Here is a 25159-nt window from a genome sequence, read left to right as displayed (position 1 = left end):
CATTTCTGTTGCTATTCTATCTTCTTCTTCAAAGTGACCCATATTCTAATTTTTATCACCTTGTAGGGATTATGCCTGTTTTTGAAGTTTATATAAATGGAATCATATAGTATGTATTATTTTATGTCCTAGAAACTTAGGTTCATGAAATTAATCCATGTGATTACTTATAGCAGTAGTTTGTACATTCTCAGTACTTCATATGATTCCATTTCATATATAAAACATAATCTGTATAACCATCTACTATCGATGGACATTTGGGTTGTTTCCAGATTTTGACTATATAATGCTTTTCTGACCATCTTTGTATGTGTCTTTAAATAAAAATTTTATTTAACTTTAAATACAAAAATGTGTGTAAATCACATATGAATAGCAACATAAATTTTCAAAGGGTAAGCCAATACACAGATAAAGAAATAAGCCATCACTAACACCCAAGAATTCCCTGGTATGCACGGTAATTTTGTAATGACTACTGAATACTGCACATGAAAAAAATTATAGAGGCTTGGGATGAAGTTACATTACTAAAAAGAATATTTGCTTTTGCTTCTGTTAAAATAGGGGTAGATCACCTTAATACAATCAGAGTTTCAATATTGGGTTTACATTTGTGTGAGATCTGGTCTTTTTCCCAAGCACCATAACTCGCATGGTATAGAACTTTCGTGACCCCAACAGAAAGCATTGGGTGTTTACCAAGGTATGTCCTCTTTAGTAGCTAAAAAAAAAAAAATCACTTGACCCCTTAGCCCCATGACTGCTGCAAAACCTCTTCAGCTTCACTCAAGTCACTTCTTAATGCTCAGCATTTTAGCCTCTCACTACAAATCACTTAATAATTAATGGAAATTGCATTTGTTTTAAACAAAAGGTGGATAATTCTCATGACAGTATCACCTTGCTTTTTCCTCCTTCTTTTTATTTATAGTTACTAAATATTTAATACCATAGCATACCAGGTTTCTTACTTTCCTGGTTAATATTCTTTCTCTCTGTACCTTTGCTCTCAGCCTTCTGTGATCAGCCCCACACTGTGACAGAGTTAGGTAGAGGTTCTGTGCTGTACTCAGGCTTTGATTAGAGAGAGCAGTTTCCAGCTTGAGTCACGCATGATGATAGTCATTGATTGTGCAGAAGTCATTGACCTACATAATGTTGACAGCAGCAGGCCAGGGATTTAACTAGGTAGCACACACTATTGGTAGGTTTACCTGCATATCGTTTCCATAACCTGTATGCTTGTAAGATAATCATTTCATGCCTAGTATATGGTACTCAAACTCTTGGTTTAAATGTCCACCTAGAGAATTATTAAGGTAGCATTTTCTGATAGCACGAGCTTTCCAGAAAATGCCCATTTGATGTACCATGCTATTTTATAAAGTACTGGTTTTATTTTTAAACAGTAAAAAAATACAAGCAGCAAGAACTACAGAAATGGCACATTTCAGAGATAAAGCAGTGTATGTGTGTATAAACAAAAGCTTGCCACCCATAAAATGTGAAAAAGATAAAGGTAAAACCATTTTCTGAAAGTAAGCCTCCAGGAAATACTTGACATTTCCAAAAAGATGTTTGCCCTTTAATATCATCATTTGCTTTTCCCATCTGTTTTTCTGAGGTTGGAAGCTTCTTTGCAAGCTTCTTTTTAGTTTTTTAGTTTTATTTATTTATTTTTTATTTTTTGGAAAGCTAAGGATTAGAAAGAAAAATGAGATGCTTTTCAGATTGACAAATGCCAGGATGACTACTTAAATGAATTCTAAGTAAAAATAGCTCTTCTCACATTTAATGCTTGTTTTTCTTTAAGACCTCAACTGCCACAGTAAACGTGGTGGTGACAGATGTCAATGACAATGCTCCAGTGTTTGATCCTTATCTGCCAAGAAATTTATCTGTGGTGGAGGAAGAAGCCAATGCCTTTGTGGGTCAAGTAAAAGTAAGTGGAATATTTATATAGATCTTATATGTATTTTTTCAAAGAGTGTAAGTTTATTACATTTTAATTCTGAAAAGAAACTCAGCTAATGTAATCTGTTAAATGACTGTGCTGGATATTCTCAATACTTTAAAAAATGAATAATATTCTATATATTTTAATTAACTGTCAAGGATACAGATTTACATTTTATAATTATTGTGTAATTTAAACATTGATTAATGTGATAGTATGCTAATTTAATACATATTTTCGGTGTCTGAATCAAAACATTTTACAGAAACATGTAATTAGGTATACTACTGGGTATGGATGTGGACATTTAGACCTCAAAAAATACATATATTTAGATTTTAACTCATTTCATTATGTAAATATTATCTTTAGAGTCTACCGCGTGTGTCTAATATTTTGCACAAACCCCTTTTCCAGCACTCAGAGGTTTACTCTTCATGTGTTCTTCTAAGTGCTTCTGGGACCTACCTGGACATATTAGCCAGTTTCTGTGGTTCATTTGATGAATAATTCCTTTATTGTTAAAGCAGAGACAGTACTTCCTCATTTCAGCCATTCTTGGTCTTGAACATAGTAATTGGTCTAGAAGTCACAGAGAAGAAAAATTTTGAGGAAGATGTGCACAATTTGAAGCATCAACCTCAGATGAGGTGTTTATGTGGTCTCCAGGAAAGGAAAGAATCTTGCTTTAGTGAGGTGTGAGCCACCCAGATGTTCCAAACTCAGAGTTCAGGGTCCTACTCCTTCCCTGTGAAGTTTTTGCCTTTTCCACAGAAGGCTTGCTGGTGCTTTGAAGTGAGCCTTCTCTACTGTTCTGCTATTCTTGTAACCAGGCACAAGGTCTGATTTTTAGTTTAATCTCCTTTAAACTGCAAAAGGAGAGGGTTGCTTTAAATGATGTTATAGAGATCTTGTGACGTTCACATCACGTCCTGAGATTTTGACTGACCAGTGTAAGCTTTTTTGAAAGTCATATTTTTCCCGTCAAATCACTGACAATACTTACAACTACCAACTCCATAGTCATTATCATTATCATTGTCACTATCTCAGTCAAATTCGGGAAATACTGCATCAGGCATACATAATCTTATATGTTTATGCCATCCCAATTCACATAGGGAATAATCTTGGTCATTGGGATGTTATAAAATGCCAACTGGTCTTGATGCCAACTGGCCAACAAGGGATTCAACTCCAGCATCCCATCTGAAGGCTCTGCTCCCCACACCATAGTACCTCTGGTGTCCAATGTCTTACTGTGGATTCTTCAACAGAAAATCTGGACACAAAATATTCATGTATAAATATTTTTTGAGAAGTACAGATAACAGTGATACGGAAGTGAGGAAGTAAGGCAAAGAAGAGAAAGCAACCAGTAGCAAGTTTGCTATTAAACCAGCTATCACGAGGAGAACTGAAATTTCATTCCAAGGGCAAACTCTACAAAAAGATGCAAACTCATGCATCAAAGTTATCTCTCCTGATAATTGTAATTGTCCAGTTCCTGAGAAGTTATGGAACTAGAAAACATATACACTAAATCCTGAGAGTAATTAGCTGCAGTGTTGGGCAATGGGCTGCCAAGTTTTTGGATTTTCTTGCCTCCAGCAGAAGCAAGTAGTCAAATTCCCTCTGCAAAATCTGATAGAAGGGCATTGAGTCAGGCTGTAGATACTGATGGCACCAGTGGCCCATCTGGAGCAGCCACTGCGAAGACACCAGCTACAGCAGAGGAGGTATGACCAGGGCTACATGCTCTAGGGAGCCGAGAGGAGCAAGGAACAGGCAGGAACCTAACCCCCTTCCAAGTTGGAAGGGTGGGAGCCCTGCCATCCTGGGCGTAGCTCCAGCTGCCCAGCTGTGGCTGCAGACCTAGGCATCTCTGTGCTCTCAGGGCCCCAGGAAGCTCCCCTACCCCCACAAAGTCGGAAGTGCCTGTTCCCCCTGCCTGTTCTCTTCCAGCTCCTGGCAACCCTTCCAATTTTGAAGCAAAGTTGAGGCCGAGTCCAGGTGCTGTCATAACCAGGCTGGGTGTGTGCATGCTGGGGTTGGTGCTGACATGCCAGTCCCCAGCCACCTCAGCCTCCTGTGGACTTTGGGCACCAACGAGCATGGAAGGGAGGCCAAGAGGGGACAGAGGGCTGCTCACTGTGGGCCCGCAGGCACTCCTCCTCACAAACAGCCTGGGCACCGTGAACAACATGATTGATGGCAGCAGGAGACAGACAGGCTCCTGGGTGGAAAGCAGGAGTTCCCTGGTGAAGCCCCACCTTCAAACCAGGGATGGCCTGAAGCCTAGGGACCAGGCTATCAGTTCCGGTGGAGTCCATAGCCCGGAGTGAAAACGTACGGTGCTTTTTCCGGGCCTGTCCGTGGCCACCCGTGGACCAATCAGCATGTACTTCCTCCTTTCTGAGCCCATAAAAACCCTGGAGCCAGCCAGACACACAGACATCAAGAGTACCAGCTGCAGAAGGGAGCTCCCCTCTTCGTGTCTCCTGAGACCACCTTCTGCAGAAAGGAACTACCCGTTCCAGGTCTTCTTTCTGCTGAGAGCTGGACACTCATGGGGACAACTTGCCTATGAATAGGAGCTACACACTTCGGTCTCCCGAGAGCTGTCTGTTGTCCACTAAAGCTCCTCTACACGTTGTTAGCTCTCCAGCTGTCCGCGTACCTCATTCTTCCTGGATGTGGGCCAAAAACTCCGGACCCACCAAATGGCAGGAATGAAAGAGCTGTAACACAAATAGGGCTAAAACACGGCAGCCACCCCACTCACCATGTTGCGGGCAGCAAAAAGGAGAGAAGAGTGGAGGCTCTTCAGGGAGCCCCTCATCCATACGCGGGTGCTCACAGCAGAAGCCGCTTGCTGTGTATCTGATCCAATCAAAGCCTTGCTCGGAGAGGGCGCCTGGAGCTACCAGTCCCGCCACAGCAGTCAGCGTGCCTGGCTATGCACAGTGACAAGACCCCACACTTGCTCACTCATGCACCCCTCGCTGCTCTGAGCCTGGCTTGCCCTGGGAAAGTGTGGGATTTAAGCCAGTAGCCTGAGCCAAACACAGCCTGCCAGGTCAAGTAGGTGATACAAACACAGCTAGTCTGAGCAAAACTCGGGCAAAGGCGCCACCAGCCACAGAGGCTTCTGGCTGGAAAAGCAACACCCTTAGGATCCAGAGACAATAACAGGAGATGGAAGTTGGCCAAAGCATACCAAATGCTCTGAGGGACATGCATAGGGCACCCACAATTTTTGCTACTCCAAGAAAGCAAAGTAATAAAGTCTATAACAGGGACATGTGCAAAAAATATCAGCAAAGGAGAAATGCTGAAGTTGACTCATGAAGGAAGAATACAGGTAAGAGGAAGTTGAGAGGAGTTGGAATCTGTTAAGGAAAGTTAGTTGTATAAGTAAAGGCAGAGAGAAATGAGAGTGTGACATAGTATAGTTACAATAAATAAGACATACCATGTCATAAACACTTTTCTGTACCATGTTGTAGAAGGTGACGGGGGAACCACTAAACGGTCTGAGGTATGACACATCAGATTTGTATTTTATAAAAATTACTCCTGATAGGCCAGGCGCGTTGGCTCATGCCTGTAATCCCAGCACTCTGGGAGTCTGAGGAGGGCGGATCATGAGGTCAGGACATTGAGACCATCCTGGCTAATACGGTGAAACCCCGTCTGTACTAAAAATACAAAAAAGTTAGCTGGGCATGGTGGTGGACGCCTGTAGTCCCAGCTACTCGGGAGGCTGAGGCAGGAGAATGGCATGAACGCAGGAGGCGGAGCTTGCTGTGAGCCAAGACCACACCACTGCACTCCAGCCTGGGCGACAGAGCGAGACTCCGTCTAAAAATAAATAAATAAATAAATAAATAAATAAATAAATAAATAAATAAATAAATAAAAATTACTCCTGATATATTGAAATGGGAGATTCTAAATCCAGAAGGCAGAACTAGAAGGCAATAACCCAGGCATAATGAGGCTTGAACTAATGTAATAGTCTTAATTAATGCTAATTATATGTTACAGTTGTCAGTTTAAAATGCCACATTGCTGAAAACTGTAAAACTTCGTTTAGCCATATATATATTAACTATTCAGTTAAAAACAAGTATTGAAATTATTTACAAAAATGATCTTTCCCATTTTCTTAATTTATTTAGCTTGGAGTGATAAAGCCCATATGGAATATATAAGTAAAAACATACAAGTAGACATCAATGTGATGATTAACTTTTAGTTAAATTTCTTTTCCTTTCTTTCTTTCTTTTTTTTTTTTCCCCACTTTCCCTAGTGATTATTTGTTCTTGAAGGAATTATTGTGTTAACCTTTTTGTTGTCTCCTGGTTCTTATTTGATAAGAAACGGCCTCTATAATTTATTTCAGTTTTTAAAATTGAAATATGGACCTTAGCCTGGTCTTTAGGCAATAACTTGTTTTCATAAAAACTAAAATGATATTGAAAGTAAAAAGGAAGAGGAAAACATCCAAGGCAGGCTGCATCCAACTGATTCTGCACAGTGTAATGTTTATGGGATGGAATTTTGATGCTCATAATGGTCCTCTGTTGCTACCTAATGATAATTATATATTAATTTCACTAAATGACTCATGCTCTGCTTGTAAAATTTAATTTTAATTGTCATCAAAAACTATTAAGACTCACTTAAAACCAAGATACATATTGTTAATTAATATACTGAATTTGAGTTACCAAATTTGTGTTTATATTCTATTGATATTTTAATATGAATAAGCCAACATTTGAATTAAAATGCTGAAGGGAGTTTTCATTTACTTTTTTTGTTTGTTTCTTGAGACAGAATCTCTCTCTTCTCACCCAGGCTGAAGTGCAGTGGAGCGACCTTGGCTCACTGCAACCTCTGCCGCCCAGGTTCAAACTTCTCCTGCCTCGGCCCCCTGAGTAGCTGGGATTACAGGCACCTTCCACCATGCCCAGCAAATTTGTGTACCTTTAGTAGAGATGGGGTTATGCCATGTTGGCCAGGCTGATCTTGAACTTCTGACCTCGGGTGATCTGCCCGCTTTGGCCTCCCAAAGTGCCGGGATTACAGGCGTGAGCCACCACACCCAGCCTCATTTACTCTTTAAAGGTAGTGTTATAGTAACAAATAATAACTAAGGAATACTTTTGAAGCAAATTTATGGATTACACATAGCAAAATGTTTTATCCAGCATATTAAAAAATAACCTACCCATCAACAGTTTTTAGTGTATATCTTTCTATTCACAAGGTATCATAATATACGTTGTGTGTTTAGAATTGAAAACTATAACAATATGTATGAAAAGATGTACTCAAAATAAAACCTAGTAAATACAGTAAGTATATACTCTATGTCACGTGTCAAATGGGTGATATAAATTCTTTACCGCAAGGAAAAAGAGACTTTATAATAGACTGAGATGGCCAGGTCAAGGTTCATGAGAAAAGCAGATTATTCCTGGTTCTTTTCAACATATCATTCACTATTGCATGCTTGTGGTCCACAGTCAAGATAGGCATACAGATCCTCTAGATTCTGTCTCCTGTGAAATACTCTGGGGAATACTAAACAAAATATTACACTGACTAAGTCTTCATATCATTCACGATTTCATTATTTTTATAGATTATTCCTGGTTCTTTTCAACATATTATAATTGTACATATAACTGACAACTGTAATATATAATTATCATTAAAAAAGGAAATAAAAATACAAGCCAAAAAAAATGTAATACAAAATATAATCCAGCTGAAGAAGCAATTTGAGAACTCTAAGTCAATATTCTGACAATAACAGAAGTGCTGTTTAAAGGAGTTCTGGAAAAACGATTAAAAATATGTTGAGTTCAGATGGGGCCTAATGAAATAGTGAATATTGCCAGTAGAAGTCCCAAAATGCAGTCACATTCTGATCAAATCTGCAGGCTTGGTCTTGGACCCCTCAAGTCTCAAAGGAACAGACATTTGCCACTTGGGAGTATACAACAGCAGAGCATGATACAACTCCTGTGAAGGTCCATTCAGGCTTTAGATAGACTGACTCTAAGCCAGTCTCCTAAATCTGTGTCCAGCTTTCCAGTCACTTACCTTTAAAAGCCTGTTTTATACTGGAGTATGACTTCTAGACTCACTGCACAGGGACCCCAGACTTCTCATCTTACCTAGCAACCCTCACCTCTTATGCTTCTTACGTATTTTAATGAGAAGACAACTCCCTGGTCACTTGGTTCATCCTGTCCCTAGATCACATGACTCCATGAATCCAGACCCAGCATCCCAACAAGATAGAGAACTTAATGAAGTGCTTAAAATATAGACCACGGAATAAAACTACCTGAGTTCAAATTTGACTTGCCAAAATAACTAATGCAATCTTGGATAACTAATGTAGCTTTTCAGGGACTGGACTTCACTATCTGCAAAATGGAGATGATAATAGAATTCATCTCAAGTAGTGATTTGAAGGATTAATACATACATGTAATATATGTACAGGTTTAAAATAAGGAATGGAGCTAATATGCACTTCATTTGCATTATTATAATTATGTTAAATACTAAATAATTTATAAAGTATGGCTAACTATGATATTATAGAAAGTAATATTTTTTACAATACTATGAACTAAATGCAGAAAATTGTTTATGATTTTTCGAAAATACGGTAGTTGCACCCTTGCATTTTCCTAATATTACCATATTTAGAGAACATTTTAATGGAAGTACTGTTCCGAAGAAAGTATAAAATCTTAAATTGATAAATGATTCTCTTCTACTGCATCACTACAAACAATCATAGTCAGTCAGATTGTAAACAGCATTTATCCTTTTTAAGTGTATTAGCCGAAGCTTGGTCTTTGATAATAACAAATGTACAAATCAACATTTAGTACATGAACATGTATATGTGTATAGTCACATTTATAGGATGTTTTAGAAATTTAAAGTAAATGAAAGATATTTGTTATTATCAAAATAGAGCTCATGGTTGCAATCCTGATTTTTGTATTTTTCTTTATTCATCTTAAAATAAGTCCAGCTAGTGGGATATGTGGAGCTTACATTGAAAAAAGCATATTGGATAGACTGACAGCTATAATAAAAAATCAATAATAATGACTATCAATTTTTGAATTCTTACAATGTGTCATGAACTATTCTAAATGGTTTCCATTGTACATATTTGAATTACTTTCAAATGTTTGGTCTTAACCACTATACTATACAGGATTCTCCAATAACCATGCTTCCTGTGACTTGCCCATACATATGTGAACTAAAAAAGTACAAACATGCATTAGCTGGCTATCAAAGTGTTTTTCCTGGAAAAGCAGCATCAGCATCAGCATCATTACCAATGGGAACAGTTTCGAAATGCCAACTGCCAAACTCTATACCACAGAGACTGAATCAGAAACGCTGGTGTTGGAGGCAGAAATCTGTGTTTTAGCAAGCTCTGCCATTGATTCTGGTTTATACTAACCCGTGGCATGCACAAACGCATGTGTATATTTAAGAAAGAGAGAAAGGAAAAGAGAGATAAATAAATATTATGTGTTAGAGGAAAAATATAAAATTCTTGTATGTATTGTGTATTTACTTATTGTTATATAAGATAAATAGGGTAAAGCTGGGTCTGTTGTTGGGATTATGCATAATTATTATTGTTATTGTTATTGTACATACTCCCAACAATAGACTCAATTTAGCCTAAACTCGTCACTTTACATAACAATAATAAATAAGTCAATTTCTTGTCAAATGTTCATGTTTAAAAGTGGTATAATCAAAATCATTTTCATTTTTAGCAATATGAATGGAAATGGAGGTTATTATGTTAAGTAAAATAAGTCATGAATAGAAAGACAAATATCACATGTCCTCACTCATAGGCTGGAGCTGAAAAAGTTGTTCTCATGGAAATAGAGAGTAGACTGATAGACACCAGGAGCTGAGAAGAGTGGTGGTGGTGGAGGATGGGGCTGATGAAGAAAGTTGTTACAAACATACTGTTAGAAGAAATAAGTTCTGGCCAGGCACGGTGGCTCATGCCTGTAATCCCAGCATTTTGGGAGGCCGAGGCGGGTGGATCATCTGAGGTGGGGAGTTCGACACCAGCCTGACCAACATGGAGAAATCCCGTCTCTACTAAAATAAAATTAGCCAGGCATGGTGGCACATCCTTGTAATCCCAGCTACCCAGGAAGACTGAGGCAGGAGAATTGCTTGAACCCAGGAGGTGGAGGTTGCAGTGAGTCAAGATTGCACCACTGTACTCCAGCCTGGGCAACAAGAGCAAAACTTGGTCTAAAAAAAAAATAAATAAATATGTTCTAATGTTTGATAGCAGAGTAGGATGACTGATATGGTTTGGTTGTATCCCCACCCAAATCTCAAACTGTAGCTCCCATAATTCCCATATGTCGTGGAAAGGACTGGGTGGGAGGTGATTGAATCATCAGGGCAGGTCTTTCCCATGCTGTTCTTGTGATAGTGAGTAAGTCTCACAAGATATGATGGTTTTATAAATGGGAGTTCCCCTGCACACGCTCTCTTGACTACCACCATGTAAGCCAGGACTTTGTTCCTCATTTGCCTTCTGCCATGAAAGCAGGCCTCCTGAGGAATGTGAAACTGTGAGTTTTTTAAACCTCTTTCCTTGATAAACTACCCAGTCTCAGGTATGTATTTATTACCAGCATGAAAACAGTCTAATACAGTGCATTGGTACCAGTAGAGTGTGGTGCTGTTGGAAGGAGACCCAAAAATGTGGAAGCAACTTTGGAACTGGGTAACAGGCCGGGGTTGGAACAGTTTGGAGGACTCAGAAGAAAACAGAAAAATGTGAGAACGTTTGGTACTTCCTAAAGACTTAGAGGGCTCAGAAGACAGGAAGATGAGGGAATATTTGGAACTTCATAGAGAATTATTAAATGGCTTTGACCAAAATGCTGATAGTGATATGGACAATAAAGTCTAGGCTGAGGTGGTCTTAGATGGAGATGAGAAACTTGTTGGGAACTGGAGTTAAGGTCACTCTTGCTATGCAAAGAGACTGGTGGCATTTTGCCCCTGCCCTGGAAATCTGTGTAACTTTGAACTTGAAAGAGATGATTCAGGATGTCTAGCAGAAGAAACTTCTAAGTGGCAAAGTGTTCAAGAGAAAGCTGAACATAAAAGTTTGACAAATTTGCAGCCTGATGATGCAGTAGTAAAGAAAAACTCATTTTCTGAGGAGAAATTCAAACTAGCCGTGGAAATTTGCATAAGTAATGAGGAGCCAAATGCTAATCACCAAGACAATGGGGAAAATGTCTCCAGGGCATCTCAGAGACATTCATGGCAGCCCCTCCAATCACAGGCCCAGAGGCCTAGGAGGAAAAAATGGCTTCCTGGGCTGGGTCCAGGACCCCTCTGCTGTGTGTATCCTCAGGATTTAGTGCCCTGTATCCCAGCCACTCTAGCCACGGCTAAAAGGGCCCAAGGTATAGCTCAGGCCATGGCTTCAGAGGTTACAAGCCCCAAGTCTTGGAAGCTTCCACGTGGTGTTGATCCTGTGGGTGCAGAGAAGTCAATAACTGAGGTTTGGGAACCTCTGCCTAGATTTCAGAGGATGTATGGAAACGCCTGGATATCCAGGCAGAGTTATGCTGCAGGGGCAGAGTCCTCATGGAGAACCTCTGCCAGGGTAGTTCAGAAAGAAAATGTAGGATGGGAGCCCCCACACAGAGTCCACACTGGGGCACTCCTAGTGGAGCTGTGGTAAGAGGGTCACTGTCCTCCAGCCCCCAGAATAGTAATCCACTGACAGCTTGAACTTTGGGCCTGGAAAGTCACAGATACTCAACACCAGTCCATGAGCCTGTGAAAACAACCAGGAGTGGTAGCTTTACCCTGCAGAGCCACAGGGATGGAGCTGCTCAAGGCTGTGGAAGCCCATCTCTAGCATCAGCATGACCTGGATGTGACACATGGAGTCAAAGGAGATCATTTTGGAGCTTCATGATTTGACTTCCCCATTGGATTTTGGATTTGTGTGGGGCCTGGAACCCTTTTGTTTTGGCCAATTTCTCCCATTTGGAATGGGTATATTTACCCAATGCCTGTATCCCCATTGTATCTGGGAAGTAACTAACTCGCTTTTGATTTTGCAGACTCATAGGCAGAAGGAACTAGCTGTGTCTGAGATAAGACTTTGGACTTGGACTGTTGAGTTAATGCTGAAATGAATTAAGATTTTGGGGACTTTCAGAGAGCATCATTGGTTTTGAAATGTGAGGACTTGGGATTTGGGAGGGGCTGGGGATGGGATGATATGGTTTGGCTGTGCCCTCATGGAAAATTTCACTTGAATTATAATCCGCATGTGTCAAGGGATGGGCCAGGTGAAGATAATTGAATCATGGGGGCAGTTTTCCCCACACTGTTCTCATGGTAGTGAATAAGTCTCTTAAGATCTGATGGCTTTAAAAATGGGAGTTCCCCTGCACAAGCTCTCTCCTGCCGGCCATCATGTAAGGTGTGACTTTGCTCCTCATTCATATTCTGCCATGATTGCGAGGCCTCCCCAGCCACGTGGAACTGTGAGTCAATTAAACCTCTTTCTTTTACAAATTATCCAGTCTCAGGTGTGCCTTTTTTAGCAACATTAGAACAGACTGATACAGTGACTGTAGTTAGCAGCAATGTATTGTATATGTTCAAGTGACTTGAAGAGAGAACTTGGAATGTCCTTACACAGAACTGGTAAATATTCTAGGTGATGGACTCTGCAAATTCCCTGATTTAATTTTTATACATTCCAGCAAAATATCACATGTACCCCATAAATATGTACATATATTATATATCAGTTAAAAATGGCATAATCCCAACAATAGACTTGGATATGCCTCTAAGAATTGTATTTATTCCTGAAAGCAATTTGAAGGGTTTCCTGGGAATCATTTATGCTAATGTGTAACAGTCATCTGGTCTCATTGTAAACCTGATGTCATCAGAAGTAGGAGATCATCATGCATAGTTCAATGTGATTTCTGTCATTTTCATTTGTTTTCTCAACTAATGTTTTGTGAAATTCAATCATCAGTCTGGGTTAGAAATCAAGAAGATAAAGATCTATTTCAGTAAATTCTGTCTAAGATACATGATCATGAGGAAAACTTCTTTGTACTTATTGAACATAATTCAGCATGAAAGAAAAAGAGGTGGTCTTTTACTTAAGCACACTTGTCACACTATATGCTTTAGTGCATTTCTGTATGTGAGACATGGGTGGATGGAGGTTGAGGGGAGGAAAGTAGAGGTAGGAAGGCTTTAGGTAGGAAGACTTTCAGCTAATATCAGAGGTGTCTAGCCTTCGTGGGAGTATCCCATTGAGGAGTTTGCTAAGGCTAGAATTCTCAGGCTTAAGAATTAAATTATTCATCTCCGTTTTTCATAGCAACCCTAGGCATAAATGCTTGCACAAATGCATTACATAAGGCACACTTGACAACTCTACTGCCTGTTAAGATTAAACAATGTTCTCAGCACTGTATAATATAGAGTAAGCTGATTCCCAGTAAACTTCCATGTAATACCTTGTAGAAATTTTTCTACTGAACTGACTTCTTTGAGGTCTAGGTAACAAAAATAGAACCATAAGTCTACAACCTGTTTTTCCAGTTCTAAATAAGAGGCTGAATTTATTTAACCTAAAACACAAAGGTATTCCCACTATGAGACCTGCATGCTAAATCTTAGCTAAGATATTGTAGGAATGTTTCTGTCTTAAGCACTTAAAGAAGTTTTAAAATCATTAGTAAACTACAATGTTTAGAAGGGTAGTGATACACTATTTTAAAAAATGATGTTTTCTTCAACTATACAATTTAATATTAAACAAAATAAATCTGAACTTCAGTGGCCTGACTCTGATTACTACAGTTGTAGTCTCCCTGTGTGGGGTTCTAAACATAAAATGAAGGTGGAGAGCATTATGGTGATTTCTTACTTTTTGTAGCTCAGTATGACACTCAACAGTGCCTGAAACTGTCATACTTCTTTTTTAAGTGAGCTGCAAGTGGGAAATTTTATGGGTTCTCTTTTTCAGCCAAACTATATAATGCAAACCCTGTAACTCATTCTGATAGAGAAAAAAAGCCCACACAATTTGAAGAATTGGTTATGTCGATGTTAACATGCTACATAATAATATTTACAATAGAAATCTACCTAATTTCTATGATTATTTTTGAAATGTCATGTTTCAGATATTCAGTTAGCAGCTCATAAATAGATTAGAAAATTTTATGAATATATTTTTACAATATTTGTTTAGGCCTACCCCTTTAGCAATGTTTAGTCTTCATATCAGCTATTAGAAAAATACACATTATAGTGTGTGTGTGTGTGTGTGTGTGTGTGTGTAAATATTTACAGTTGTGAAATGCCAGCTGTACAGTGAGTGATATCTGTGTCCACTTTATGGTCACAAATGACCACTGTACTGTTAAATGTTATCTTTATCTGAGTCACTTTACTTCTGTATTGGTATTGGATCTCTCTGTGTCTCTCTTTTTTCCTGAGATTGTACTACCAACTTGCTACTACTTTTCATGGTTGAGCACATCTAATTCTCTCTTCCCCTTATCTGTTTGCTCCTTAAACTTTGGATTTTGAAAGTATCATCTAAGTTGCCCTTTTGACTCTATGCATTCCTTTTGAGCAATTGCAATTACATTAAAGCTGACAGCTTTACTTACATTGAGATGCTCATTTTCCTTCTACTCCTTTAAGCTACAACCTCAAATAGACATATATCTGTAAAATACCCACTTGAATTTCCTGAAAGCATCTAAATTTCAACATTTTTAAGATTGAAGACTTATTTGCATCTTCCCCAGAAAGGGCTCCTTCTGAATTCTGCAAGTCCAAAATCCAAGAGGGCAGTCATTAAACCTTAAAGTTTCAAAATGACCTCCTTTGATTCCATGTCTCCCATTCAAGTCATGATGTTGGAAGAGTTACACTCCCACAGTCATGGGAAGCTTTGACCCTGTGACTTTGGAGGGTACAGCCCCGCTCCTAACTACTTTCATGGGCCGCCATTGAGTGCTTGTGGCTTTTCTAGGCACATGGTGCAAGTTGTCAGTGGATCTACCATTCTGATGTCTAGAGGATGGTGGCCCTCTTCTCACAGCTTCACAAGGCAGTGCCCCAGTGGGGACTCTGTGTGGGGGCTCTGACCATATGTTTCCTTTCTGCACTACCATAGCAGAGGTTCTCCATGAGGGCACCACTCCTATAGCAAACTCCTGTCTGGACATCCAGGCATTTCCTTATTTCCTCCGAAATCTAGGTGGAGGTTTCCAAACCTCAATTCTTGATTTCTGTGCACCCACAGGACCAACACCACATGTAAGCGGCCAAAGCGTAGGACTTGCACCCTCTGAAGCAACACCTGGAGCTATACATTGGCCCATTTTAGCCACGGCTGGAGCTGAAGCAGGCAGGACATGGAGAACTATGTTCTGAGGCTGCATAGAGCAGGTGGGCCCTGGATCCGACCCATAAAACCATTTCTCTCCTAGGCCTCTGGGCCTATGATGGAAGGGATGCTGTGAAGTTCTCTGATATGCCCTGGCGACATTTTCCCCAATGTCTTGGTGATTAGCATTTGGTTCCATGTTATCTGTGCAAATTTCTGCAGCAGACATGAATTTCTCCCAGAAAATGAGGTTTTATTTTCTATCACATCATCAGGCTGCAAATTTTCCAGACTTTAATGCTCTGTTTTCTCTCGAACCCTTTGGCACTTAGAAATTTCCACAGGATACCTTAAATCATCTCTTCCAAGTTTAAAGTTCCACAGGCATCTGGGGTAGGGGCAAAATGCGGCTAGTCTCCTTGCATAGCAAGAGCGACATTTACTCTCTTTCCCAACAAGTTCGCCATCTTCATCTGAGACCACATCAGCTGGACTTCATTGTACGTATCACTACCAGCATTTTGATCAAAGCCATTCAACAAGTCTCTAGGGAATTCCAAACTTTCCCACTTTTTTCTGTCTTCTTCTGAGCCCTCCAAACTGTTCCAACCTTTGCCTGTTACCCAGTTCCAAATTTTCCTACACATTTTCAGGCATCTATACAGCAACCCTACTTTCTGTGGTACCAATGTACTAGTCTGTTCTCACATTGCTAATAAAGACATACTTGAGACTGGGAAATTTACAAAGGGAAGAGGTATAATTGACTCACAGTTCAGCATGTCTGGGGAAGCCTCAGGAAACTTACAATCATGGTGGAAGGGGAAGCATATACATCCTTCTTTACGTTATGGCAGGAGAAGAGAAATGCAGAGTGAAGGGAGAGAAAAGATGCTTATGAAACATTAGATCTTGTGAAAATGCAATCACTGTCACGAGAACAGCATAGAGGTAACTGCTCCCATGATTCAATTACCTCCAACCAGGTCCCTTCCATGACATGTAGGGAACTACAATCAAGATGAGATTTGGGTGGGGACACAGCCAAACCATATCAATACAGTTGATTAAAAAGCATTGTTACAACACCAGAATCTCAGTGATGTAGCAAAAGTAGCACTAAGAGGAAAGTCTGTAGTGCTAAATACATATATCAAAAAGATAGAAATAACTCAAGTTAACACTCTATCATCATGCCTGGAAGATCTAGGGAAAAACAAACAAACAAAACCCTTATATTTAGCAAAAGAGAACAAATAACTAGCATCAGAAAGAACTGAATTAAATTGAGGCCCCAAAATCTATATAAAGGATCAATGAACCAAAAGTTGGTTCTTGAAAAAGATGAACAAGAGTTATAGACCTATAGCTAGATTAACAAATAACAAGAGAGAAAATCCAACTAAGAACAAGCAGAAATGACAAAGATGGCATTACAATTAACTTCACAGAAATACAAAAGATCCTCAGGTGCTATTATGAACACATCTATGCACACAAACTAGAAAATGTAGATGAAATGGATAAATTCCTGGAAACACACAAGCTCCCATGATTGAATCAAGAAGAAATCAAAAGCCTGAACAGCAAAATAATGAGTTCTGAAATTAAATTAGTAATGAAAAATCTACCGATCAAAAAATGCCCTTGAAAGGATGGAATCACAGCCAAAATCTACCAGATATATAGAGATGGCAATCCTACTGAATCTATTCCAAAACTTCAAGGAGGAGGGACTCCACTCTAACTTGCTCTGTGAGCCCAGCATTATTCTGATACTAAAATCTGGCAAATGCACAGTTAAAATGGAAAACTACAGGCCAATAGCACTGATGAACAGAGATATAAAAATCTTCCACAAAATAGTACCTAACTGAATCTTGCAGCACACTGAAAAGTTATCTCAAAATGACAAAGCTGGGCACGGTGGCTCACACCTATAATCCCAGCACTTTGGGAAGCCGAGAAGGGTGGATCACAAGGTCAGGAGTTTGAGATCAGCCTGGTCAATATGATGAAACTCCATCTCTACTAAAAATACAAAAATCAGCCGGGCGTGGTGGCAGGCACCTATAGTGCCAGCTACTTGAGAGGCTGAGGCAGGAGAATCACTTGAACCCAGGCGGTGGAGCTTGCAGTGAGCCGAGGTTGTGCCACTGCACCCCAGTCTGGGTGACAGAGTGAGACTGTGTCTCAAAAAAAAAAAAAAAAAAAAAAAAAATCATCACAATAGATTCAGAAAAAGCTTTCGTTAAAATCCAACATTCCCTCATGGTAAAAACCCACAAGAAACTGGGCATTGAAAGAACATACCTCAAAATAATCAGATCCATCTATGGCAGATCCACAGCCAACATCATACTGAACATGAAAATGCTGAAAGTATTCACCTTGAGAACTAGAACGAGAGAAGGATGCCTACTCTAACCCCTCCTATTTAATATACTACCAGAAATCCTAGTTAGAGAAATCAGGCAAAGAAAGAAATAGAAGACATCCAAGTAGGAACCGAAGAACTCAAAGTATCTCTCCTCACTGCAATTATTATTCTATACCTAGAAAACTAAAGACTCCACCAAAAGGCTACTGAAACTGGTAACTTCAGTAAAGTTTTAGGATACAAAAATCAAGGTAAAAAAAAAAAATCAGTGGCACATATAACAGTCAAGCTGAGAGCTGAATCAAGTATGCAATTACATTTACAATAGTCGCTAATGAAAATAAAATACCTAGCAATGCATCTAAATTTGGAAGTGGAAGATCTCTACAAGGAGACCTACAAAACACTGCTGAAAGAAATCACAGATGACACAAACAATTGGAAAAGCATTCCATGCTCATGGATTGGATACTGCCCACAGCAATCTATAGATTCAATGCTACTCCTATCAGACTATCAGTACCATTTAACTGAATTAGAAAAAAAAAAAAAAACTATTCTGAAATTTATATGGAAACAAAAAAGAACCTGAATAGCCAAAGCAGTCTTAAGCAAAAAGAACAAAGCCAAAGGCATCACCTTATCCTACTTGAAACTATACTACAAGCCTACAGTAGTATAGGCTACATATAGACAGACACATAGATTAATGGAACAGAATGGAGACCCCAGAATTAAACTATTTGGTTATCTATAAAGTCAACAAAAATAAGCAATCAGAAAAGGATTTCCTATTCAATAAATGTTGGGATAACTGGCTATCCATATGCAAAAGAATAAAACTGCACTCCTATCCTTCAATATATATAAAAAGTATCTCAAGATGCACTAATCACTTATGTAAGATGCAAAACTATAAAAATCCTGGAAGAAAACCTAGGAAATATCATTCTGGACATCAGTCTTGACACAGAAGTTATGACTAAGTCTTGGAAACAATTGCCACAGAAACAAAAATTGATAAGTGGGACATAATTAAACTAAGGAGCTTCTGCAAAGCAAAATAAACTATCAACAGAGTAAACAGACAACCTACAGAATGGGAGAAAATATTTGCTAACTATGCAGCTTTTAAGTGTCTAATATCCTGATTCTATAAAGCACTTAAAATAATTCAACACACAAAAAAGAAATAAGCCCATTAAAAATTTGACAAAAGATATGAACAGACACTTCTCAAAAGAAGACATACAAGCAGCCAACAAACAAATGAAAAAATGATCCACATCATAAATCATCAAGAAATGCATATCGAAACCAGAATAAGATGCCATCTCACACCAGCCAAAATGACTATTATTAGAAAGTCAAAAGATAACAGATGTTTGCAAAGGTGTGGGAAAAAGGGAATGCGTATACACTGTTGGTGGAAATGTAAATGTGGAAATCTCCAAACTGCTTTCTGCAGTGCCTGAACTAAAAACAGAACTACCACTTGAACCAGCATTCTTACAGCTGGGTATATACCCAAAGGAAAATACATCATTCTACCAAAAAGACACATGCACTTGTATTTTCATGACAGCAGTATTCACAATAGCAAATTTATGGAATGAACCTAGATGCCCAACAATGGTGGATATGATAAAGAAAATATGGTACATATACAGCATGGAGTACTACACAGTCATAAAAAGTGAAATAATGTCATTTGCAGCAACATGAATACAGCTGGAGACCATTATTTTAAGTACATTAATGCAGGGACAGAAAACCGAATACCACATATTCTCAGATGTAAGTGGGACTGAAACATTGGGTACACATAGACATAAAGCTGGGAACAATAAACACTAGGGACTACTCGAGAAGGGACTGGGGGAGGGGCACAAGGGATGAAAACTGAAAAACACTACCTATTGGGTACTATGCTCACTACATGGGCGATAGAATTATTAGTACCCCAGATGTCAGCATCACATGATATACCTTTCTATGAAACCTACACATATACCATCCATGAATCTAAATTAAAGTTGAAATGAAAAAAATAGAACAAAATTATTATCACCCCCCCCACACACACACACACACACAGCAGTGTGAATGCAAAGAACAATTGAAATTTATAGTTGGTACTGGAAAACATAGAACATCTCTTTACCCACTCATGGGACAGGCAAGGATAAAGAAGGCGTTTCCTAGGTGTAAAAACTGCATGGAAGAAAAGTATAACAGACATGCTACCAGCCTATTTGGTCATGTATTTGAAATTGTGTTTTCCATTTCCCCATTTAAATTATATACTCCATTTAAATTATTTAATATATATCCAGGAAGAAATACCGAGTAATTTTGCTTCACAAACCGCTGCTACATCTATCTAGCTGTATATTTTAATGCTACATTACTTATTTATGAGATCCTACTTTATACAAATTGCACTTCTGTTTTATAAACTGATGAAAATTCATGACCTATTCACTTTAGTTCAGTTCAGTTTTCCTTCTCTACAAATATTATAACTCACTACAATTACTTACATGGACTTTACTGCCTACCTGAGGAATAAGCTTGACAACCAACTTGGTTTTACAGAAAGAAATCCACCTATAACCAGAGATTTTTATTAAGACCAACTCTTGTCCTTTGAACTTTAAGAAAAAAATGTAATATACATAAAGTGATTTAAAGATAAATGTACAATTTAGTATATTATTATAAAGTAAACATAAATGTAAGTCCAAATCAGGTATAGAATGCATCACCGGAAAATCCTTCTTCATGCTCCTTCTCAGGCACAATTGCTTTCCTCCACCTAGAGTTAACCACTATGCTAATTTCCTGGGTTTTTCTTTTGTTGTTGCAGATTTGCCATCTAACTAAGCATTTATAAACATTATAGTTTAGTCTTTTTTCGAAATCTATAAACAGAATTGTAGAGTGTGTGTGCATTGGTATCTGTCTTCTTTCATTCATGTTTAACTTTTTACTATTAAGCCACATTTCTACCTGTTCATTCATTTATTTGCTGTTTGTGTCTATGCCACAGTTTATTTTCACATTCTCATGTTGATGAGTATTTGAGAGCTCTCCAGTTTGAGGATGTTATCTTCAGTGCTGCTGTGCATATGTTTATATCATTTCTCCTGGCACTCATGTGCCTGAGTTTCTCTATGTTATGAACATGTGTCTATTCAATTTTGCTGGAAATGCAAAATTGTTTTCCACAGTAACTATTCCAAGAATTGTATGTGAGAGTTGGTCATGGTTCCTGTCTGTGTGCTTGGTATGTCAATCTTTCTAATTTGAGCCACCTGTTACAGTTTTAGTGATATCACATTATGGTCGTGATTAGCATTTTGCTAATGACATTGAGAATCTTTTCATATATTTACTTACTATTTTGAATTTCATCTTTTCCAAAATACCTATTTGAGTTTCTTATCTATTTATCTATTGGAGTGCCAATGTGACTTCTTGAATGTTCTTTTTTATCTGTGGGAGTTCTTTGTTTATTACAGAAATGAGCCCCTTTTGTTATATGTGTTTCAAACATTTCTCCCATTCTGGAGCTTCCATTTCAATTCCTGCAAGGTATCTTTTGACACATAGATTTCAGTTTTAAGATTATCAAATTTATCCATCATTTTGTAAGTGTTAGTATTCTTTTGGCCTTGCTTAAAAAATAGCCTCTTCCTCAGGTCATGAAGGACCTGCTTTTTAAAGATTTATTGTTTTGTTATTTGTAATAGGTTTATCATCTGAAATGATTTTTGTGTACGGAGTGGGGTAGGAGTATAATTTGTTTTCTTCTATATAAATATATATTTTTTCCCACTAACTCGCAATACATATTATCATAAATCCCATATACATGTGTGTGAGGGTTTGTTTCTGGGTTCTCTATTCTATTGTATTGGTTTATTAGTCTAGTCTTGCAGCAATAGCACACTGTCTCAATTATAGTGATGTTACATATAGTCTTGATACCTAGTAGAGCAAGCTCTCTCATCTTTTTCATCAAGTTTTAGCTATTTTCATAGGTGTAGTGAATTCTTTCTGTACTTTGTGATTTGTCAGCATAAAGTGCGAATAATTTCTACTGATTAACCATAAATATTGGTTTAATGGGACCCTTACTATGTCGTCTCAGTGAAAACATCACCTCGGTCTTCAGAAAACCGGGATCTCTAGTGCAGCAGAGCCTAGCTTTGCAAGGACAAAAGTATGCCTTTCCCAAATGGGTCAGTCAAGATGATGATGAGAGAGGCCATTCCAACCCTGAACCCTTGATTTGTCATTTCCATCTAGGCTTTTTATCAAGAAAAATGTACCATACAATGGTCATTACTTCTGTGGCCCTGAAAAACTTCTTTCTCAAATTTGTCCTTAGTTGTATCTTTAGGAGGCTTTTCCAGCATTCTACTAGGTCAGCAGTTCTGGGTGGTACTATATATTTGCACCAACAGATCCAGTGGTCCTATGCATATGATTGCACCTAATTTTGCCATGACATGAACTTCTTGGTTGGAATTGATGTTACGTGCAATTTTCTGGACAAAGTCAGAATAGTCAATGCTCACAGCTATTAATATTGGCCAAATCACTGCAGGAATATAAAAGCAACTTATACTTCAAATATGTCTTAATCACAGGAAAGAACACAAGATGAGGCTTTGGTTTACTTGATTTTAATGTTTTTAGATTATATAAATCCAGCAATAGCCTTCTTGGCTGCCTTTCTGTCTTTGCTTTGGGAACACCGTGGTTGGTTAGCCATCCCCATAGATCTTTGCACTTTATAGCAGCTTATTTGACATTGTTTTTTGCTGATTGCTATGATACATTTCATCCATCTGCCTCTGATATTTGAGTATTTCCAGCTGGATTCTGAAGCCAGAATTCTTCCACTCACATTGACACTAAGGAACACAAGTTTCATAGCAACGTTCACTACCCTCTGACCTGGTGAGGAGAGCCATCACTGAACTTCTTGATGATACCAGAGCACCTCTTGTTGCACCTTTCTATATTGCTTCAGAATTGGGAGTGTTACTTAGGCCGTCCTGAGGGACAGAACTAATAGATGGTTTCTCTGGTCATACATAAGAAATCCATGCTAAAATGCCCACTTCTCTGTGCCTTTAACTTCAAATCCCTGTCCAAGCATTTTCACTACCTAAACCTTGTTTATTATAGGCCACTCTTTTTTACAAGCTTTGGGGAATAATCCAGCAGTGCCTTAGAATCAACTCCAGGTGTCCTGGCCACAATTATGACAAAGTATCTCCGTACCACTAAACTCTTGTTAAGATGTATTTTTCTCCCTTCAACCCCTTCCAGCATAATCAAGATCTATTCTCAGTCGTGTCCTCCTGGTGCTGCCAATACCTTAAGGCATATCCTGCTGTTCTTTTTGGTGAATAATCCTTTTCTACTCATAGCAGGGACAGTTAGAACATGTTGCAACTTGACTTTAGTTATTGGTGCAGAAGCAATGCAGGGATGTAGGTACAGAGGACATCTATCATCTTGCTTACAAGATGGTAAGGTATCTAATTCAGATGAAGTCATTACCTGATCTCCAGGTGAGGGATACTATTCTTATCTAAAAATGAAAAGAAAGTGAAGTTTTCAGTCTAGAAGTTCCAGAGAATCAGTATGTTTTTTTGAAGTGTTTCTTTTTTTTTTTTTTTTCAGATCTCTATGTCATACACCGCCTTGTTTTTTTTGTTTGTTTGTTTGTTTTGTTTGTTTTTTTTATTATACTTTAAGTTCTAGGGTACATGTGCATAACGTGCAGGTTTGTTACATATGTATATTTGTGCCATGTTGGTGTGCTGCACCCATCAACTCGTCAGCACCCATCAATTCATCATTTATATCATGTATAACTCCCCAATGCAATCCCTCCCCCCTCCCCCCTCCCCATGATAGGCCCCAGTGTGTGATGTTCCCCTTCCCGAGTCCAAGTGATCTCATTGTTCAGTTCCCACCTATGAGTGAGAACATGCGGTGTTTGGTTTTCTCTTCTTGTGATAGTTTGCTAAGAATGATGGTTTCCAGCTGCATCCATGTCCCTACAAAGGACGCAAACTCATCCTTTTTTATGGCTGCATAGTATTCCATGGTGTATATGTGCCACATTTACTTAATCCAGTCTGTCACAGATGGACATTTGGGTTGATTCCAAGTCTTTGCTATTGTGAATAGTGCTGCAATAAACATACGTGTGCATGTATCTTTGTAGTAGAATAATTTATAATCCTTTGGGTATATACCCAGTAGTGGGATGGCTGGGTCATATGGTACATCTAGTTCTAGATCCTTGAGGAATTGCCATACTGTTTTCCATAATGGTTGAACTAGTTTACAATCCCACCAACAGTGTAAAAGTGTTCCTATTTCTCCACATCCTCTCCAACAACTGTTGTTTCCTGATTTTTTAATGATTGCCGTTCTAACTGGTGTGAGATGGTATCTCATTGTGGTTTTGATTTGCATTTCTCTGATGGCGAGTGATGATGAGCATTTTTTCATGTGTCTGTTGGCTGTATGAATGTCTTCTTTTGAGAAATGTCTGTTCATATCCTTTGCCCACTTTTTGATGGGGTTGTTTGTTTTTTTCTTATATATTTGTTTGAGTTCTTTGTAGATTCTGGATATTAGCCCTTTGTCAGATGAGCAGATTGCAAAAATTTTCTCCCATTCTGTAGGTTGCCTGTTCACTCTGATGGTAGTTTCTTTTGCTGTGCAGAAGCTCTTTAGTTTAATTAGATCCCATTGGTCAATTTTGGCTTTTGCTGCAGTTGCTTTTCTAAACACATGTGCCCAGACCAACTCTCCTTCCCTGCCAGTACTGGTGTGGACGACTTGTCAGGGAGTTGATTGCATCTTTCTTTGTAATTATGTCTTGAGACCAGGGGTGGTGGCTCACCTGTAATCTCACCACTTTGGGAGGCTGAGGCAGGTGGATTGCTTGAGCCCAAGAGTTTGAGACCAGCCTGAGCAACTTGGCAAATCTCTGTCTGTACAAAAAAATACACAAATTAGCCAGGTGTGTTTGTGGATACCTGTAGTCCCAGCTACTCAGGAGGTGAGAGGATCACCTGAGCTAGGAAAGTCAAGGCTGCAGTGAGCTGTGGTTGTGCCATTGCACTCCAGCCTGGGAAACGGGAATGAGAACCTGTCTCAAAAACAAAACAAACAACAACAAACAAAACAAAACAAAACAAAAAAAAAGAAAAGAAAAGAAAGAAAGAGAAAAGGAGAGACAGAGAGCAGACTCTAGTTACGTCTTGAGCATGAT

General features: G+C 38.8%; 1 protein-coding gene across 12 annotated transcripts in view; it reads left to right on the top strand.

Annotated features, from left to right (window-relative positions):
- The window catches only part of PCDH15 (protocadherin related 15), a 1888416-nt gene that overhangs the window by 1630775 nt on the left and 232482 nt on the right, over positions 1–25159 (top strand). For all 12 annotated transcript variants that reach the window (XM_030941315.1, XM_030941316.1, XM_030941314.1 and 9 more), the window contains one exon: positions 1820–1948. In XM_030941315.1, the coding sequence (XP_030797175.1) occupies positions 1820–1948 (129 nt within the window). The remainder of the gene's footprint in view (positions 1–1819; positions 1949–25159) is intronic.

The sequence above is a fragment of the Rhinopithecus roxellana genome, chromosome 11, assembly GCF_007565055.1.
Source record: "Rhinopithecus roxellana isolate Shanxi Qingling chromosome 11, ASM756505v1, whole genome shotgun sequence".
Classification (NCBI taxonomy): domain Eukaryota; kingdom Metazoa; phylum Chordata; class Mammalia; order Primates; family Cercopithecidae; genus Rhinopithecus; species Rhinopithecus roxellana.
The sequence above is the reverse complement of the archived record's forward strand: the minus strand, read 5'-3'. Positions and strand labels throughout refer to the sequence as shown.